The sequence below is a fragment of the Molossus molossus genome, unplaced genomic scaffold, assembly GCF_014108415.1.
Source record: "Molossus molossus isolate mMolMol1 unplaced genomic scaffold, mMolMol1.p scaffold_m16_p_15, whole genome shotgun sequence".
Taxonomy (NCBI): domain Eukaryota; kingdom Metazoa; phylum Chordata; class Mammalia; order Chiroptera; family Molossidae; genus Molossus; species Molossus molossus.
In genome coordinates this window covers 74,777,904-74,798,835 of record NW_023425350.1, presented here as the reverse complement: position 1 = coordinate 74,798,835, position 20,932 = coordinate 74,777,904, and the positions used below count along the sequence as shown (strand labels likewise).

General features: G+C 44.5%; 1 protein-coding gene across 2 annotated transcripts; it reads right to left on the bottom strand.

Moving 5' to 3' along the window:
- Positions 1-1,170: 1,170 nt before the first annotated feature.
- On the bottom strand, positions 1,171-20,568 carry ANKRD39 (ankyrin repeat domain 39). 2 transcript variants are annotated; one of them, XM_036263402.1, is made up of 4 exons: positions 20,481-20,568; positions 15,278-15,381; positions 14,715-14,918; positions 1,171-1,598 (listed from the first exon to the last, which is right to left on the bottom strand). In XM_036263402.1, exons 1-4 carry the CDS (start codon positions 20,566-20,568, stop codon positions 1,455-1,457), a joined length of 540 nt encoding a protein of 179 aa, XP_036119295.1. In that variant the 3' UTR covers positions 1,171-1,454. The 2 variants fall into 2 exon arrangements, with proteins under 2 accessions (XP_036119295.1, XP_036119294.1); XM_036263401.1 differs by lacking the exon at positions 20,481-20,568 and adding an exon at positions 16,045-16,170.
- Positions 20,569-20,932: the final 364 nt, after the last annotated feature.

Below are 20,932 nucleotides of genomic sequence, written 5' to 3'. Positions count from 1 at the left end.
ATCTTTGTAAAGAAGCATCGTTGTAAATGCCTCCGTAAACAAGCGTCTGTAGATATGGATGAATATTTCTCTAGGCAGCTACAGAGAAATCAAGGTATTGGTCCTGTTCATTTAATTTAATAGATGTTGCCAAACTGCCACCCACAGTGGCTGTACCAATGTCCATGAACCGACACCAACAATGTTAAGACAAATGACAATATGAAAGGAAATACATATCTGTTTTTTATACATATATAAAATAAATATATATATATACCCCAGCCAGTGAGGCTCAGTGGTTGAGCGTCAACCCATGCACCAAGAGGTCGCCAGTTCGATTCCCAGTCAGGGCACATGCCCAGGTTGCAGGCTGATCCCCAGTGGGGGGCATGCAGGAGGCAGCCAATAGATGTTCTCTCTCATAGATGTTTCTCTCTCTCTCTCTATAAAATCAATGAAGAAAAGTATTTATAAAACATCTATGAATAGATACATGTAATAGAACCAATATCCAGAAGGCATAAACAACTCCTATGAGTCAATAAAAAGAAAAAAGTTTTAATGGCAAAGAATGTGACTAGAAGTTCACAGAAGACAGATGTCAACCTCACTAGTAATCAGCAATTCAAAATGAAACAAAGTAACAGCACTTTTAAATCTATCCGTTTATAAAAATGAAGTTATGGTGAAAAACCGTGACCAGGTTTGAGGAAGCGTGTGTCTGATACATTGCTTGCAGCACGCCAGGGACTCTGTCCAGTGCTCCTCGCCTATTCAAACTCTGATCCCCACAATGGCTTTGAGGCCCTATTATAATCATTCTAGTCTGGCAGATGAGGACAGTGACTTTCACCAAGGCCCCTCAGCTAGCAAGCTTTTAATTTGTTACATATTCCATAGTTTCTTCTAATACTTACTTATATAGTTTTGTGGGTTTCAGTTTAGGTCGTTTTTTTTTTAAGAGTTTAAAAAAATTTTTTTAATTTCTTGATTTTAGAGACAGAGGAGAAGGGAGGAGGGCGAGAGAGAGAGAGAGAGAAACATCTGTTTGTTGTTCCATTATTTATGCACTCATTGGTTGATTCTTGTATGTGTGCCCTGAGGGGGAATTGAACCCACAACCCTGGAGTATTGGGACGATGCTCTAACCAACTGAACTACTCAGCCAAGGCCAATTTAGGTCTTTAATCTATTTGAAATTTAATTTTGGGCATGGGAGGAGGTAAGGATATAACTTTATTTTTTCCCAACAGATAGATGTTTCCACATGAACTAATTTAGAATAGGATCACCTGCTCAGGCTTAAGCACTTGCAGTCCCCCAAGTCTACTCCCTCACTTCAGCTGCCAAAATCGGGCTCTTCCTGGGCCTCTGGGCCTGTTTCCTACCCTGCAGCATGGATGCTGACCGCAGCAGGGGCCTGGAGATCTGGTCTGTGTGCCCTTCACAGCAGCCTGAGACAAGGGTGCAGTTCAGCTGGCCAGCAGGTCCCGCAGTTCACTGTGGCAGGGCAGCAGGTCACATGCTAGTCTTGCCTTCCGATCCCGGACGGCCTTCAGGGCCGGGCTGTGTTGCAACAAAAGGGTGCAGATGTCCATGTGACCCTTCTCAGCAGCCTGCGGAGAGAGCGACATGAGTCAAAAATCACCCCCTTACCCAGCTGGTGTGGCTCAGTGGATTGAGCGTCGTCCCATGGACTGAGAGGTCCTGGTTTGATTCCCGGTCAGAGCACCTGCCCGGGTTTCAGGCTTGATCCCCAGTGGGGGGTGTGCAGGAGGCAGCTGATTGATGTTTCTCTCTCACATCAATGTTTCTATCTCTCCTTTCCTCTCTAAAAAAATCAATAAAAACATATTAAATAAACAAACACAGTCACGCTCTCATTGGGCCCTGCTCTTTCTTGCTGTACTTTTGGGGATCTCGGTCCTCCTGGAAATGGAGAGACAGTCTGTTTGAGTAGACTTCCCCTAATTCCTGTCCAATCCCATGACCTGCATGCAGATGGGCAGAGTACTCTAGAGGCATTCTGGCAGTTAGCTTGAATTTTTGGTTCTTATGTTCTTGTTCAGTGGCCATTCTTTGTCCCGGCCGCACACGGAAGACAAGTACAGAACCTCAGTGAACTTAGGGAGGGCCTCAAGAGCATAAAAAAGGACCAGTTAGAAATCATGGATGCACAGTTAGAATTGAAGGAGGCATTAACTGAAATAAAGAATAATTTACACAGCGTCAATAATAGAGTCTGTAAATCCAAGGAGCAAACCATCGATTTGGAATATAAGGAAGCAAAAAATGCCCAATCAGAACAGCAAAAATAAAAAAGAATCCAAAAAAATGAGGATAGTGTAAGGAGCCTCTGGGCCAACTTCAGGCGTGCCAACATTCGCATCTTGGGGGTGCCAGAAGGAGAAGAGAGAAAACAAGAAATCGAAAGCCTGTTTGAAACAATAATGGCAGAAAACTTTCCTAACTTGGTGAAGGAAAGAGACATACAAGTCCAGGAAGCACAGAGAGTCCCAAACAAGATGAACCCCAAGAGGCCCACACCAAGACACATCATCATCAAAATGCAAAAGGTTCAAGACAAAGAGAGAATCTTAAAAGCAGCAAGAAAAAGGCAGCTAGTTACCTACGAGGGAGTTCCCATTAGGCTGTCAGCTGATTTCTCAAAAGAAACTTTGCAGGCCAGAAGGGAGTGGCAAGAAATATTGAGAGTGATGAAAAGCAAGAACCTACAACCAAGATTACTCTATCCTGCAAATCTGTCATTTAGAATTGATGGCCATATAAAAACTTTCCCAGACAAGAAAAAGTTAAAGGAGTTCATCACCACCAAACCGTTATTATATGAACTGATGAAGGGTCTTTTTGAAGAAAAAGATAAAAAACATGAACAAACAAAATGGCAATGAATACATATCTATCGACAATGGAATCTACAAACAAAATGAACAGGTAGAACAGAAACATTCTCATAGATACAGAGAACAGTTTGTTGGTTGCCAGTTGGGAGGGGGGTTGGGGGAATGGGTGAAAAAGGTGAAGAGATTAAGAAGTACAAATTCATTACTAGACTGACAAACCTCAAAGGGAAAGGGGTTGGGGGGGTGGGAAGAAATAAAACAAAGAACTTATATGCATAACCAATGGACGCGGACAATAGTGTGAGAAAAGGCGGGAGGGGGGCGGGAGTGGGGAGGAGGGGGTCAATGGGGGAAAAATGTGGAACATCTGTAATACATTTTACATCCAACAATAAAGATTAAAAAAAAATAATAAAAATAAATAAAATAAAAAATAAAAAAAAAACGAAACAGGAGACATTACAACAGAATTTATAATTTTTACAAACAAATTTGTAAAGATACAAAGTATTGTTAAAGAATACTATGAACAATTATATGCCAAAAGATTGGATAATCTAGCGGAAATGGTAATTTTCAAGAGGCATACAACTTCCCAAAACTGAACTAGAAAAAAAAAATAGAAAATCTAAACAGACTGACTACTAGCAATAAAATTGAAGCAGTAGTCCAAAAACTCCCAACAGCCCTGGCCAATTTGGCTCAGCTGTTAGAGCGTCGGCCTGTGGTCCAGAGAAACCCAGGTTCGGTTCCTGCTGAGGGCATGTACCTTGGTTGCAGTTTGTCCCAGACCCTGGTTGGGTCGTGCAGGTGGCAGCCACTTGATGTGTCCCTTTCATGTCGATGTTTCTCTCTCTCTCTCTTCCTCTCTCTCCCTCCCACTCTATCTGAACAAAAAAATGGAAAAATGTCCTTGGGTGAGGATGAAAAAAAAAAATCTGGCCCTGGCCAGTTTGGCTCAGTGGTTAGAGTGTCGGCCTGCGGTCCGGAGAGACCCGGGTTCGGTTCCCGCTAAGGGCACGTACTTCGGTTGCAGTTTGTCCCCGGCCCTGGTTGGTCGTGCGGGTGGCAGCTACTCGATGTGTCCCTTCACGTCGATGTTTCTCTCTCTCTCTCTCCCTTCCTCTCTCTCCCTCCCACTCTATCTGTACAAAAAATGGAAAAATATCCTCGGGTGAGGATTAAAAAAAAAAAAAAAAATCTGCCAACAGCCCAGCTGATGTGGCTGGGTGGACTGAGCATCATCCCATGGACTGAGAGGTCCCTGTTCAATTCCCAGTCGGGGCACCTGCCGGGATTGGATTGAGCCACCCAGCAGGGGATGTCAGGAGGCAGCCGACTGATGTTTCTCTCTCCCTCTTCTCTCTTTCTCTGCAACATCAATAAAAACATTAAAAAAAACAATATATACACACACACACTTCCCAACAAACAAAAGTCAAGACCAGATGGCTTCATAGGTGAATTCTACCAAACATCTACAGAACACTTATCCTTAAATTATTCCAAAAAAAACAGAAGAGGTGCCCTGGTTGGTTTAGCTTAGTGGTTAGAGCATGGGTCCGTGGACCAAAGGGTCACAGGTTCAATTCCCAGCAAAGGGCACATACCTGGGTTGCAAGTTCAATCCCCAGCCCCAGTCAGGGTTGTGCAGAAGGCAACCAATCGATGTCTCTCTCTTACGGATGTTTCCCTCTCTCTCCCTCTCCCTCCCTTCCACTCTAAAAATCAATGGATGTCCGGCCAGTGTAGCTCAGTGGTTGAGTGTCGACCCATGCACCAAGAGGTCACTATTTTGATTCCCAGTTGGGGCACATGCCCAGGTTGTGGGCCCAGTCCCCAGTGGGGGGAGGGCATGCAGGAGGCAGCCAGTTGATGTTCTCTCTCATGGATGTTCCTATCTCTTTCTACCTCTCCTTTCCTTTCTCTCTAAAATCAATGGAGTCCCCATCAAAATACTAATGGCTAATACAAAATACTAATACTTCACAGAATTAGAACAAGTACTTCAAAAGTTCATATGGAACCAAAAAAGACCCCGAATAGCCACAGCAATCTTGAAAAGGAAGAACAAAGCTGGAGGGATCACATTAGGAGATTTCAGGTTATACTACAAAGCCACTCTAAGCAAAACAGCCTGGTACTGGCACAAGAACAGGCATATAGACCAGTGGAACAGAACAGAGAACCCAGAAATGGACCCAAGGCAATACGCTCAATTAGTATTTGACAAAGGTGGCAAGAGCATACAGTGGAGTAAGGACAGCCTCTTTAATAAATGGTATTGGGAAAATTGGACAGCTACATGCAGAAAAATGAAACTAGACCATCAACTTACACCATACACAAGAATAAACTCAAAATGGATAAAAGACTTAAATGTGACTCATGAATCCATAAAAATCCTAGAAGAAACTGTAGGCAACAAAATTTCAGATATCATACGCAGCAGAATTTTCACTGATATTCACTGATACATCACCTAAGGCAATAGAAACAAAGGAGAGCCCTGGCCAGTTTGGCTCAGCGGTTAGAGCGTCGGCCTGCGGTCCGGAGAGACCTGGGTTCGGTTCCCGCTAAGGGCACGTACTTCGGTTGCAGTTTGTCCCTGACCCTGGTTGGTCGTGCGGGTGGCAGCCACTCGATGTGTCCCTTCACATCGATGTTTCTCTCTCTTTCTCTCCCTCCCACTCTATCTGTACAAAAAATGGAAAAATATCCTCGGGTGAGGAAAAAATAAAAATAAATAAAAAAAAAAAATAGAAAAAAAGAAACAAAGGAGAAAATGAACACATGGGACTACATCAAACTCAAAAGCTTCTGCACAGCGAAAGATACAATCATCAAAACGGAAAGGCTACCTACTGTATGGGAGAGCATAATTGCCAATGATATATCAGATAAGGGGTTAATTTCATACAACTCCACAAAAGGAAGACAAAGAACCAAATTAAAAAATGGGCAGAGGAACTAAATAGACACCTGTCCAAACAGGACATACAAATGGCTAAGAGACATATGAAGAAATGCTCATCATCACTAATCATCAGAGAGATGCAAATTAAAACAACAATGAGGTATCACCTCACACTTGTCAGAATGGCTGCCATCAACAAATCATCAAACAACAAGTGTTGGCGAAGGTGTGGAGAAAAGGGGACTCTCATACACTGCTGGTGGGAATGCAGACAGGTGCAGCCACTATGGAAAACAATATGGTGTTACCTCAAAAAATTAAAAATTGAACTTCCATTTGACCCAGTGATCCCACTTCTAGGAATATACCCTAAGAAGCCTGAAACACCAATCAGAAAGAATATATGTACCCCCATGTTCGTAACAGCACTATTTACAATAGCTAAGATCTGGAAACAGCCCAAGTGTCCATCAGTAGACGAATGGATAAAAAAGCTGTGGTACATATACACAATAGAGTACTATGCAGCTGTAAGATAGATCTCTTATCCTTTGAGACTACATGGAGGGACCTGGAAAGTATCATCCTAAGTGAAACAAGCCAAACAGAGAAAGACAAGTATCATATGATCTCACTTATTTGTGGAATATAATGAACATAACAGTCTGAGGAATGGGGTAGTCCCAGAGACCTGGAAGTGGGGTACAGACTGACAATCCCCAGAAGAGGGGGATGTTGGGGAGAGATAAACCACAGAACTTATATGCATATATGCATGAACAGTGGACATGGACAACAAACTGGGGACAGGGCAGGGAGGGAGGGGAAGGGGGGAATCAGTGGGGGTAAAAAGGAGAAATGTGTGTAACAAAAATTAATTAATAAAAAAGAAAAAAAAAAATCAATGGAGTCCTGGCCAATTTGGCTCAGCAGTTAGAACACTGGCCTGTGGACGAAAGGGTCTTATGTTCCATTCTCAGTCAAGGGCACGTGCCTGGACTGCAGGTCTGATCCCCAGCCCTGGTCAGGGTCGTGCAGGAGGCAACCAGTTGAGGTCTCTTTCTCACATTGATGTTTCTCTTTCTCTTTCTCTCTCCCACTCATCCTCCCTTCCTTCCACTCTATCTATGAAGCAATGGAAAAATAACCTCAGGTGAGAGAGAGAAAAAAAAATCAATGGAAAAATATCCTTGGATGAGGATTAACCAAAAAAAAAAAAGAGGAAGAATGCTTGCAAATTCATTTTATGAAACCAGTATTACCCTGGCACCAAAACCAGACAAACACATTACACACACACACACACACACACACACGCACATTACAGGCCAATGTCCTTAATGAACATAGATGCAAAAATCCTCAGAAAAATAATAGCATACATTAAAAAGATCATATATCATGATCAAGCGGTATTTATTCCTGGGATACAGGGTTGGTTCAATATCCTCAAATCAATTAGCTTGATATACCACATAAACAAAATTAAGAATAAAAATAGTATGATCATATCAATAAATACAGGCAATGTGTGTGACAAAAGCCAACATCCATTTACGATAAAGTCTCAGCAAACTGGGGACAGAAGAAAAATACCTCAGCCTAATAGAGGCCACATATAACAAACCCACAGCTAACATCATGCTCAGTGGTGAAAAGCTGATCTGGAACAAGACAAGAGTGTCCACTGTCACCACTTATAATCAACATAGTATTGGAAGTCCTAGCCACAGCAATCAGACAAGAATAAAAGCATCCAAACTGCAAAGAAAAAAGTAAAACTGTCATTATTTGCAGATGACATGACACTATATATAGAGAACCCTAAAGATTCCACCAAAAAAACTATTAGAACAAATAAACGGATTCAGTAAAGTAGCAGGATACAAAATTAATATTTAGAAATCAGTTGCATTTTTATACTTCAATAATGAACTATCTGAAAAAGAAATGAAGAAAACAATTCGATTTACAATTGCTTCAAAAAGAATAAAATACCTAGGAATGAATTTAACCAAGAAGGTAAAAGACATGTACTTGGGAAACTATAAGACACTGAAGAAAGAAACTGAAGAAGATACAAATAAATATACCATGTTCATGGACAGGAATAATATCATTAAAATGTGCATACTAGAAATAAATAAATAAATGTGCATACCACCCAAAGCAATCTACAGTTTCTCTCTTTTTTTTTTATCCTTACCTGAGGACATTTTCCCTTTTTTTTTTTGACAGAGCAGGAGGGAGAGAGAGGAAGAGAAAGAGAGAGAGAAACATGGATGTGAAAGGGACACATCGAGTGGTTGCCACCCACACGACCCAACCAGGGCCGGGGACAAACTGCAACCGAGGTACATGTCCTTAGCAGGAACCGAACCCAGGTCTCTCTGGACCGCAGGCCAACGTTCTAACTGCTGAGCCAAACCTGCCAAGGCAGTTTCTTTTTTTTTAAATCCTCACCCAAGGATATATTTCTATTTATCTTCAGAGTGGAAGGGAGGGAGAGGGAGAGAGAGAGGGAGAGAGAAACATCAAAGTGAGAGAGACACACCGACTGGTTGCCTCCCGCAGGACTCTGACTAGGGTCAGGGACGAACTGTAACCAAAGTACGTGCCCTTGACTGGAATCAAAGCCACGACTCATTTTCCATGGGCCATCATTCTAACCGCTGACCCAAACCAGTCAGGGCAGCAATCTACAGTTTTAATGCAGTCCCTCTCAAAATACCAATGGCACTTTTCACAGAACTAGAAGAAATAATTCTAAAATTTATATGGAACCACAAAAAACCCAAAGAGCCACAGCAATCTTGAGAAAGAACAAAGTCAAAGGAGCTTGATATCAAACTATACTACAAGGCTATAGTAAATCAAAACAGCATAGTACTGGCATAAAAACAGACATATAGCTAGGCTGGTGTGGCTCAGTGGATTGAGCGTCGTCCCAGGGACTGAGAGGTCCTGGTTTGATTCCAGGTCAGGGCACATGCCAGGGTTGCGGGCTTGATCCCTAGTGGGGGGTGTGCAGGAGGCAGCCGATCGATGTTTCTCTCTCACATGGATGTTTCTATTGCTCTCTCTAAAAAGTTAATAACGTAAAAAAAAATAGACCACTTTTTTTTCTTTTATGGATTTTAGAGAGCAAGGAAGGGAGAGGGGGAGAGAGAGAGAAACATCGATGAGAGAGAACATCGACTAGCTACCTTCTGCATTCCCCCCACTGGGGATTTGGCTCAAAACCTGGGCACATGCTCTGACTGGGAATTGAACCGGTGACCTCTTGGTGCATGGGTCAACACTCAACCACTGAGCCACACTGGCCAGGCTAGACCACTTTCTTTTCTTTTTTTTGTTTTGTTACTCCTCACTCAAGGATATTTTTTCATTGATTTTTCAGACAGAAGGAAGGGAGGGAGGGAGAGAAAGAGAAACATCAATGTTAGTGAGACACATTGACTGGTTGCCTCTATATGATCCCCCATCAGGGCCGGGGATCACACCTGGAACCTGCGACCCAGGTATGTGCCCCTGACTGGGAACCGAACCCGCCACCCTGCATTCCGCAGCCGACAGTGAGCCAAACCAGCCAGGGCGAAACTAGACTAGTTTCTTACACCATATACAAGAAGAAACGCAAAATGGATTAAAGACTTAAATGTAAGGCTTGAAACTATAAAACTCCTAGAAGAAATATAGGCAGTCAACTCTTTGACATGGCTCTTAGTAATATTGGTTTGTATATGTCTGCTCAGGCAAGGGAAACAAAAGAAAAAATTGAAACAAAAAGGACTACATCAAACTGAAAAGTTTTTGCACAGCAAAGGAAACTAACAAAACAAAAAGGCAACCTACTAAATGGGAGAAGATATTCGCCAATGGTACATCAGGTAAGGGGTTAATATCCAAAATATAGATAAAGAACTCATAACAAAAAAGAATCCTATTAAAAAATGGGCAGAGGACCTGAGTAGACATTTCTCCTAAGAGGACATACAGATGGCCAACAGACATATGCAAAGATGCTTAACATCACTAATCATCAGGGAAATGCAAATAAAAGCATAATGAGATATCACCTCACACACATTAGAATGGATATCATCAATAAATCAACAAACAAAAATATACAGTGGTCCATCTGGTGTGACTCAGTGGTTGAGAGTCAACCTATACACCAAGAGGTCGCCAGTTCAATTCCCAGTCGGGACACATGCCCAGGTTGTGGGCCAATCCTCAGTGAGGGGCATGCAGGAGGTGACCAATCGATGTTCTCTCTCATCGATGTTTCTCTCTCTCCCTCCTTCTCACTTCATCTCTCTCTAAAATCAATAAAGGAAAAAAGAGAGTTATTCCCAAACCTTAATTTTAAAAAAAAATAGTGTTGGTGGAACTGTAAATTGGTGAAGCTACAATAGAAAACAGCATGGAGGTTTCTCAAAAAATTAAAAATAGAACTACCATATGACCCAGTAGTTCCACTTCTGTGTATTTATCCAAAGAAACTCAAAATACCAATTAAAAAGCTTTGTGCATTGCAGCATTCTTTTCAATAGCCAAGATATAGAAGCAACTTAAGTGCCCATTAGTAGACAATGAATAGTTTAAACGATTAAGAAATAAGCAATCTGTCCCGCCAGTGTGGCTCAGCGGACTGAGCAATGCCCCATGGACTGAGATGTCCAGCTGGATTCCCGGTCAGGGCACCTGCCCAGGCTGAGGACTTGATCCATAGTATAGGGTGTGCAAAAGGCGGCTGATTGATGTTTCTCTCTCACACCGATGCTTCTATGTCTCTCTCCCTTTCTCTCCCTCTCTAAAAAAAAAAATCAATAAAAACATAAAAAAGCCCTGGCCGGTTTGGCTCAGTGGTTGGAGCGTCCGCCTGCGGTCCGGAGAGACCTGGGTTCGGTTCCCGCTAAGGGCATGTACCTCGGTTGCAGTTTGTCCCCGGCCCTGGTTGGGTCGTGCGGGTGGCAGCCACTCGATGTGTCCCTTTCACATTGATGTTTCTCTCTCTCTCTCTCTCTTCCTCTCTCTCCCTCCCACTCTATCTGTACAAAAAATGGAAAAATGTCCTCGGGTGAGGATAAAAAAATAAAATAAAATAAATAATAAATAAATAAATAAATAAAAAACATAAAAAAACAAAACACATAAGCAATCTGCCTCGCCAACTGGCAAGGATCTTAAAACAACATCCAGTTGCTCCCTCTATTCATCGAGCACCTGTGCTTACTGCTGGGCTACGATAAACAAGGTCAAGTCCCTGCGACCTCGCAGGAGAGACAGGCTCAAACAGGGAGTTTCAGGGGGAGAAGTTAGGAAAAGTCAAGTACAGGGTGCTCTGGGGCACAGATTTGGGTGAGCTCCCCATCTCTGACAAACAAGGCACTTTGAACATGTGATGTGGAAGCTGAGGAAGGACAGAATGAAGATCAGAAACAGCCAGATGAAAAAGAGGAGAGGAGAGGCATCCAGATGGACCAGCTTGATTTACACAGCCCTAGGGTCTGAAGAGTAGGGTCAGGAAACAGAGGAAGACTAGCAGGGAAGAGACGGGGGACAAAAGCTCAAGATAACCTGATGGAGGGAAATCCTTACATCTTTCCTTGATGTGCATGCAAGCATAACATTTCATTGTTCAAGGATTTTCTGATATATTTACACATCTGGCTTCCTAAAACTTAAGTTGGTCTTTGAAATGGCCTTTTTTCCCCTCAATTTTTTTTCTTTATTGATTTTAGAGAGAGAGAAAGGGGAAGAGAGAGATAGAAACATTGATGAGAGAGAACATCGACGGGCCGCTTCCTGCATGCCCCTCACTGGGGATTTGGCCCACAATCTGAGTATGTGCCTTGAATAAGAACTGAACCGGTGACCTCTTGGTGCATGGGTCGATGCTCAACCAGTGAGCCACACACACTGGGCTCCCTCAATTTTTCAAATTGTGTAAAAACACTTAAAAGGAAAGCTGTCTTAACATATGTTACAGTGCACACACAGTGCTGTCGACCAGCACAGTGCAGAGCTCTGGGACGTCATCACCCGCATTACTGCAACTTCATACCTGCCGAACAGCAGCGCCCACCTCCCCTCCCCACAGTCCCTGGTCACCACCATTCCACACTCCGCTTCTATGGCTAGTTTCTATGCCTCATATAAGAGGTATCATGCACCCTGGCCGGTTTGGCTCAGCAATTAGAGTGTCAGCCGCGGACCAGAGTCTCGGGTTCGATTCTGGTCAAGGGCACATACCTTGATTGTGGTTTGATCCCTGGCCCTGGTTAGGGTCATTTGGGAGTCAATCAATCATTGTGTCTCTCTCACATCAATGTTTTTCTGTCTCTCTCTCTCCCTCCCTCCCTGCCTCCTATTCTGTCTGAAAATCAATAGAAAAAATCCTCTGGTGAGGATTAAAAATAAACTTAAAAGAGGTATCATACAGCATAAAACAAAACAAAAATAGTTACATCTCTCTTAAAAATATATCTACTAATTCTAAATATCATTACAAAGTATTACACCTACTCCCATTACCCATTAAAAAAAGGAATAACATGCATCATTTAACAATTGGATGTTAAAAAAAATAATAACAAAACAAGAACTTTATTTCTGTGGACAGACATGTCAAGGCTGCTGTGTCTATGCAAGCGCTTCACTGTCAGGTCACGCTTCTGGAGTCTAGGCTGCTTGCTGTAATCTGTCAACCATGAGGTCTCTTTGTTACCAGCAGGGGAGATGGAGTTGGAACACTGATTCTCAAAGGGCATTCCCCTAAAAATAATGATCAATATGTCTTGTCTTCTATGGCCGAGAACTAGCTGCATGAGGGGGTGGAATACAGTCTGGAATTAGAACCCTTTTGAGGGACATGTCTCTAACATGAAAGAGTACAATCACTATGTTGCACACCTGAAACTGATATGCTCTGGCTGATTTGGCTCAGCAGTTAGAGTGTCAGCCTGCAGACCGAAGGGTCTCGGGTTTGATTCTGGTCAAGGGCATGTACCTGGGTTCCAGGTTCAAGCCCCAGCCCCGGTCAGGGTTGTGTGGGAGGCAACCAACTGATGTGTCTCTTTTACACAGATGTTTCTCTCTCGTCCCTTCTCTTGTACTCTTATCTAAAAAATCAATGGAAAGAAAAATATACAAACAATAAAATGGCAATAAATATATAACTATCAACAACTGAATCTAACAGAAACAGACTCATAGATACAGAGAATTTCTGTTGACTGCCAGATGGGAAGGGGGTTGGGGGATGGGTGAAATAGATGAAGGGGTTAGGAAGTACAAATTGGTTGTTACAGAATAGTCATGGGGTGGAGGGGGCCAACGGGGGAAAAGGGAGAGACATCTGTAATATTTTCAACAATAAAGGTAAATTTGAAAATAAAATAAAATACACCCCAAAAAAGAAAAAGTAAATAAACCCTACATAATGGGGGAAATGCCTAAGGAGCCCACTAAAAAAGTTCCCAATGGCAAAAACTGAAACAATTTGAATAACAAAGTAAACAGTGATAGAACTACATTTATAACATAAAGAATAAAATAAATATCTGTGAGTTCATCTGATATAAAATAAAAAAAAAATGAATGACTTATCAGAAGCTGCCCTACAGACCACATCTGGCCTGATGTCTGTTTTTAAAAATAAAGATTTGAACATAAAAAAATGTTTTCTATTTTAATATTCACATCTAGAAATGTATTTCATAAGCTACTATTCAAGAATATTCTTGCCCTAGCCGGTTTTGCTCAGTGGTTAGAGCGTCGACCTGCGGTCCAGAGAGATCGGGGTTCGGTTCCCACCAAGGGCGCGTACCTTGGTTGCAGTTTGTCCCCGGCCCTGGATGGGTCATGCGGGTGGCAGCCACTCGATGTGTCCCTTTCACGTCGATGTTTCTCTCTCTCTCTTCCTCTCTTTCCCTCCCTCTCTATCTGAACAAAAAATGGAGAAGTGTCCTCAGGTGAGGATTAAAAAAAAAAAGAATATTCTTTAGCCCTAGCTGCTGTGGCTCAGTGGTTATAGAGTGTCGGCCCGTGCACCAGAGGGTCGTGGGTTTGATTCAAGGGCACATGACTGAGTTGCAGGCTCGTTCCCAGGCCCCAGCTGGAGCATATGCAGGAGGCAACTGATCGATGTGTGTCTCTCTCACGCCTCCCCCCTCCCTTTCACTCTCTCTAAAAAAAATGGGAAAAATATCCTTGGCTGAGGATTTAAAAAAAAAAAAAAAAAAAGAATATTCTTTATTGTGCTTCTTGTTGTTTAAATAAATAAGTAAAAAAAAAAATTTAAACTGGAGAGGTAGGCAGAGGCTAATCCCAAACCTGGTAAACCAGCTTAAGGACTTTGTAAAGCCTCTGAAAAAGTCGGTTATAACATAATCAGATTTCTAAAACCATCACTCTGGGGCGGAATCAAGTGTGGGCAAGACAGAAATAAATGTACACACATATCCAATAAATTAGCATAAACCACTTCTCAAAGATGCATAAGAAATGGGTAAAATGTATGCCTAAGGGAGCGACTCAGAAGAATGCAGGACTGGGGGCCAGGGGCCGAAGGGAAACTCATTTTCACAACATACCACCTTGTACTCTTCAAACTGCCTACCACGTGTGGGTATTTCTAGTTGGAAGTGTACGGGGACAGGTGAGTATAGGTGCAAGTTTCAGGAAACAATAATGTAGAAAAGCATTCATGACACATCACTAAAGAAAAGAACAATAAAATGACTCTACATTTAATTCCAATTTACATGCACAGGGAAAATGCTGGAAAAATTACACATTAATCCTAAAGTGATTAAGAAGTGAGCAATGAGATTACAAATGGCTTTTATTTTCTACTTTATGCTGTTTCATTTCCCGTTTCCTATGGTGAACACGTTATACCTTTTATAATGACAAAGAACACAGTTCTGAAGGGAGGGGCATACCTTATGTAGACTGGTCATGCCGTCATCATCTACCAGCCTGGGGTCGGAACCATGCGAGAGCAGAAGCCGTGCAATTTCAGTGTGCCCACAGTAGCTGGCCCGGTGCAGGGCAGTGGCACCCCCATGTGTCTGGGCGTCACAGTTGGCCCCACTTTCCAGCAGGAACTGGCATACCGCATAGTGCCCATTGCGGCTGGCGTAGTGCTGCGGGGAAGAGACCGAGGTTAGAAAGCAGAACCAGGCAGGTGAAAGGTGGTGGGAGGGGAGAGCACTGGTCCTGGGTGCGAGGCCTGGTCCTCAAGGGGCTGCCTCCATCAGCTGTGTGCCCTGGGCTAATGTCTTCCTGTCTGGCACCAGTTTCCTCAAGCATTTCCACCTCACAGGATTGTTATAAAAATGAACTTAAATAACTGAAGTGAATTTAGCATACTAACTTGAAAAAAAAAACAGATTCACGTGACATTTAAAAGAAAACCCTGCTGGGAGAGAATGGGAGGGAGGAGACAAAGGTAAATGGCAATCCCTCTCAGAGGGGGGTCCCTCCCATGTTCGCCCCAGTTTACCAGCGCGGTGTAGCCAGCCAAGTCGGGCTGACTAGGGTCCACTGCCTTCTGGATTAAAGACTTGACTCGGCCCAGGTCTCCATTCAAGGCTGCTGACCAGATTCCTGTGGAGAGACAACCAAAGTACTGAATGATGCTGAGGACCTTTCATGTTTCCTGTACCTCTTGAGCTCCATTTTATTATCCATAAAACTGGTGAGAAATGGGTGTTATGGTTAATATTCATTCAATAAATATTAACCAAGCACCTCCTCTGTGCCAAGGATTGTCCTAGGTGCTTGTGACAAGTTGTGAACCAGACAATGAGCTTGCCCGACAATGCAGGAGGATTGGGCAGATACAGAAATCCCTTCTTCCCACTTCAAACACAAATATTGAGTAATGTTTAAAATGTTTGAATATAGCTCGGCCGGTGTGGCTCAGTGGTTGAGCGTCGACCCATGCACTAAGAGGTCGTTGGTTCGATTCCCAGTTAGGGCACATGCCCAGGTTGTGGGCCCAATCCCCAGTGGGGGGCATGCAGGAGGTGGCCAACTGATATTCTCTCATTGATGTTTCTAACTCTCTCTCCCTCTCCCTTCCTCTCTCTCTAAAATCAAAAGAGAAAAAAATTTTTTTTTTAAAGTTTGAATATATATTCAAATTCAAAAGCACTGCCAGGTGCCAGAACAAGGTGAAAACCACAGCCACGGTGGTGAGCAAGCACGGAGTCTGGAGGCCAGAGTCCTCACACTAGACACACACCTCAGAGGCTTTGGCTGCAATACCTGAGGCCGGTCTGGAGCAAAGGCTGCACGCCACGTGCGTGGCAGGGACTAGATGAGGCTCTGTGCACAGAGCCCAGAGGTGGCACATCATGGATGAGCTGGGACTGACATATCTCACTCTCTTGCCCCGCGGGTGTGGCTCAGTGGTTGAGTGTCGACCCATGCACCAAGAGGTCGCTGGTTCGATTCCCAGTCAGGGCACATGCCCAGGTTGCGGGCCAAATCCCCAGTTGGGGGCATGCAAGAGGCGGCCAATCAATATTCTTCTCTCTCATTGATGTTTCTATTTCTCCCTCCATCTTCCTTCCTTTTTCTCTATAATCAATAAAGAAGAAAAAGTGAGTTTAAAACAAAACAAAACAAAAAAATGAAGAGCCCTGGCCGGTTTGGCTCAGCAGTTAGAGCATCGGCCCGCGGACCAGAAAGGCCCAGGTTCGGTTCCCGCTAAGGGCACGTACCTTGATTGCAGTTTGTCCTGGCCCTGGTTGGGGTGGTGTGGGTGGCAATCAGTCAGTGTGTCTCTCTCACATCGATGTTTCTTTGTCTCTTGCTTCCTTCCTCTCTCCCTCTTGCTCTATCTGAGGATAAGTGCAAAAATATCCTTGGGTGAGGATAAAAAATAAAAATTAAAAAAAAAAAGCCAGGTTGGTGTGGCTCAGTGGATTGAGCACTGTCCCATGGACTGAGAGGTCTGGGTTTGATTCCCGGTCAGGGCACATGCCTGGGTTGCGGGCTCAATGCCCAGGAGGGGGCATGCAGGAGGTAGCCAATCAACGTTTCTCTTTTTTCAAAAAATTTAAAAAAAAATTTTTTTTAATTCTCACCAGAGGATATTTTTGTATTTATCTTCAGATAGAGCAGGAGGGAGAGAGGGGGGAAGAGAGAGAGAGAAACATCGATATGAGAGAGACACATCAACTGGTTGCCACCCGCACAACCCCAACCAGGGCCGGGGACAAACCGCAATCAAAGTATGTGCCCTTAGCGGTAACCGAACCCAGGACTCTGGTCCGCAGGTCGATACTCTAACCGCTCAGCCAAACCAGCCAGGGCCAATGTTTCTCTCTCACATCGATGTTTCTCTCTCTCCCTTCCCCCCCTCCACTCTCTCTTTAAAAAGTCCATAAAAACATATTAAAAGAAAAAAGACAAATCTCACTCTCTCGTCCTGAGTAGCAGCAGAAAGTAAGCCACCATGTGCAGGCCCTTCACTCATTCAGCAAATATTCACTGAATACTGACTGTGCACCTGGCACTGCTCTGTGTACTAAGGGTCAGCTGAGATAAGACCCACCTCCCAAATTTTGGTCTTATGGATCTTATATTCTAATTATAGGAGACAGACAAGTAAAAAAAAAATGTGTGTGTGTGTGTATATAAAATGAAATAAGTGGTACTAAATGCTATGAAGAAAAATAAAAAAGGGGTATAGGCAGTGGTCAGGGATGGCATCTCTGATGAGGTGACATTTGACCAGAAACGAGAAACAGCACCATTTGAATAGGTGTGAGAAGACAGCAAAGGCAGACGAAACCTAAAAAATCAGGTGCCCTGACCTATACAACGTGGAGGTGTGAGACTTATATCTACTTACATTACCCTTAGAGAGCAAACCCCCAAGCTAAGAATCTGTCATAAAAACTGCTTCAGAGAACCTTGGCTAGTTTGGCTTACTGGTTAGAGTGTCGGCCCTTGGATCAAAGGGTTGTGGGCTCGATTCCTGCAAGGGAATATACCTGGGATGTGGGTTGGGAATATACCTGGCCCCAGCTGGGAGTCATGCAGGAGGCAACAGATTGATGTGTCTCTCTCACATCAATGTTTCTCTCTCCCTCCCTCCCTCTCCCCTGCTTTCCACTCTCTCTAAAATAAATTTAAAAATAAAAACTGATCCATACAAGTGAACCTTATAAGGGCCAGTCAGAGGCAACTTTTATTTATTTTTTTGTTAATCCTCACCTGAGGATATTTTTTCATTGATTTTTTTTTTTTTTTTTTTTTTAGATAGAGTGCAAAGGGGGGGAGGGGGATATTGATGCAAGAGAAACACGATGACTGGTTGCCTCCTACATGGCCCTGACTGGGACTGGGGATCAAACCTGCAACCCAGGTACGTACCCTTGACCAGGAATCGAACCTGTGACCCTTCAGTCTGAGGGCCGATGCTCTAACCATTGAGCAAACTGGCCAGGGCCAGAGGAAACTTTTAAAAATACCTTAAATCACCTGGCCAGTGTGGCTCAGTGGTTCAGCATTGACCCATGCACCACAAGGTTGCTGGTTTGGTTCCTGATCAGGGCACATGCCCAGGTTGTGGGCCAGATCCCCAGTGAGGGGCATGCAGAAGGCAGCCAATTGTTCTCACTCATCGATGTTTCTATCTCTCTCCCTCTCCCTAAAATAAATAAAGAAAAATAAATAAATAAAAATACCTCATAAGGATGGAGGACTCCCCCTAGTGAGCTCAAAGATTAGAAACTGGCAAACAAGAAGTAATCCACTGCCAGGTAAGACATTCAGCAAAATGAGAAAGAGCATGCTCCAAAAACTAGCCATATAATGCAATCTGAGACTTTAAAACAACATTTAATGTGTTCAACGGAGATGAAGGAATAGAATCCACAAATCAACAGAACATTGAGGGAATGGGGTAAAGAGCAGACAGATTTGAAACAAAGTCAATAAATTAAAAAGCAGAATCATTAAACTAAAACAATAGATGATTCAATAGTACTGCAGACTCAGTTGGAGAGAGAATTAATGATTTGGAAATCACCAAGAATGCAGAATGGTAAAGAGAAAAATATTAAAGAGACAGAGAAACACAGAACTATGTCCAATACAGTTTTCAAAAATAAGAGAGAGAGAGAGAGAGAGAAACTGGATAGAGTGGGAGAGAGGTAATGTTTTAAGAGCTGCCCTGGCTGGTTTGGCTCAGCGGTTAGAGCGTCGGCCTGCGGTCTGGAGAGACCTGGGTTCAGTTCCCACTAAGGGCACATACCTCGGTTGCAGTTTGTCCCCGGCCCTCTTTGGGTCGTGTGGGTGGCAACCACTCGATGTATCCCTTTCACGTAGATGTTTCTCTCTCTCTCTCTCCCCCTCCCACTCTATCTGAACAAAATATCAAAAAATGCCCTCGGGTGAGGATAAAAAAAAAAAAGAGCTAACACCTAAGAATTATTCTGAAGTAAAACATTAAATCCCAAGGAGAATGAATAAAAACAAATCTCGCATGGTGAAGTGGCTAGACATCATGACTAAAAAAAGTTTTAAAAAAAAATCCTCACCCACTGAAGAATTACTTAATAGCAGGAGCAGGTACAAAAACATAAAGGAATAATATTTTCAAAGGACTGGGGTGAGGGTGGAGGGGTGGGGGAAATAACTCTCAACCTAGAATTTTATACCAGCTAAGCTACCCCTCAACTGTGTTTGTGTGGTGAGGAAGCATGCTCATTGAAAAAACTATCAAAGGATTACTTCGGGAAAAAGAAAAATGAACCCAAAAAGAAGACGTGAAGGGGGAAAAAATCAACACACAAAAAAGATAAAGATCTTTTCCATGCGTGCAAAATAGATAATGAGCATGCAAACAAAACACAGGCACACCTCGTTTTATTGCACTTCACCTTACTGGGCCTCACAGGTGTGCATTTTACAAACTGAAGGCAAGACCCTCCGCCAGCAAAAAGAGGACAACTTGCTTTATTGAGATACTCCCTTTTTACAGTGGTCTGGAATCAAACCTGCAGTATCTCCAAGAGAGACTATAACATCACATTGTAAAACTGCTCTGATGAAAGCAAAGTGATCCATCGGCGTAACCGCGAGGGGAAGGGGCCCTACTTTGCACACGGGAAGGTTTCTCAATGGCAGTGCGATGGACAGTTGGGGTCTGGTAATTCTGTGTTGGGGAGCTGTCCTGTGCACACTGGGCTGCATGAAGCACCCTTGGTCTCTACCTACTAGAGGCCAGTAGTACCCTCTCAGATGTAACAACTGAAATTGCCAGACCCTAAGGAGCAGAACTGTCCCAGCCGAGAACGGCTAGTTCTCATACTCAGGAGACCCGTACGGGGCGGTGGGAAGGTGGAGGAAAGAAGGCTGGTGCAAAAAGTGTTACTTCTCGGGGCCTCACGGCGGGAGACCCGCACCGGCCTGGGGGACCACCTTGGCCGTACCTAGCGCTCACAGCGGCTCAGAAACGTGAGTTCCCCGCACAGTGAGGCCGGCCGCGCCGCAGCTCCAGCCACCGGTCTCCGGTACCCGAGCGGGAGGGAGTCCCCGCGTCGCACCGGGCGCAGCTTCTCTCCCTGCGCGCCGGCCGGCGTTTCCAGCGGCCGAATTCGTGCCAGGCCTGGGAAGGCTCTCGGTGAACCGGCACCGGGTGCTCCCGACCGCCCCCCGGGTCGCCTCCGGACGCGCGTCAGCCTCACCCCTCTCGAAATCCATCTCGTCCAGCGTCTGCCGCGCGCCGGAGTGGGTGCAGCAGGGGCCGTCGGCGCAGGGTCCGGGAGCCGCCATGCCGGTCTCCGCGCTGCCGCTGCCCGGACCTGACCAGTCAGCGTCCGCAGCCCCGCCGGCCAATCAGGCGCCCGGACTCTCGCTCGGCAGCCAATCGGGCGGCGGGGCGGGACCAGCTGCGCGCTTTGCCCGAGACGGCCGCACGGGGGCGCCCCAGGCTCAGCGGAGGCTGCGGCACCAGGGGCGGGGAAGGACACCACCGGGAGGGAGATCCCGAGGGCTGGGCGGGAGGCGGGGCGCTTGTGTCGCTCGCCAGAGCCAGCCCTCCAGGGGACTCCGCGTCCCCGGGCTCCCAGGGCAGGGAGGCGCCTCCCCTGGCCCTTCCCCAACTTTCCCGCACCACCCAGGGCCCAGGAAGATGGCT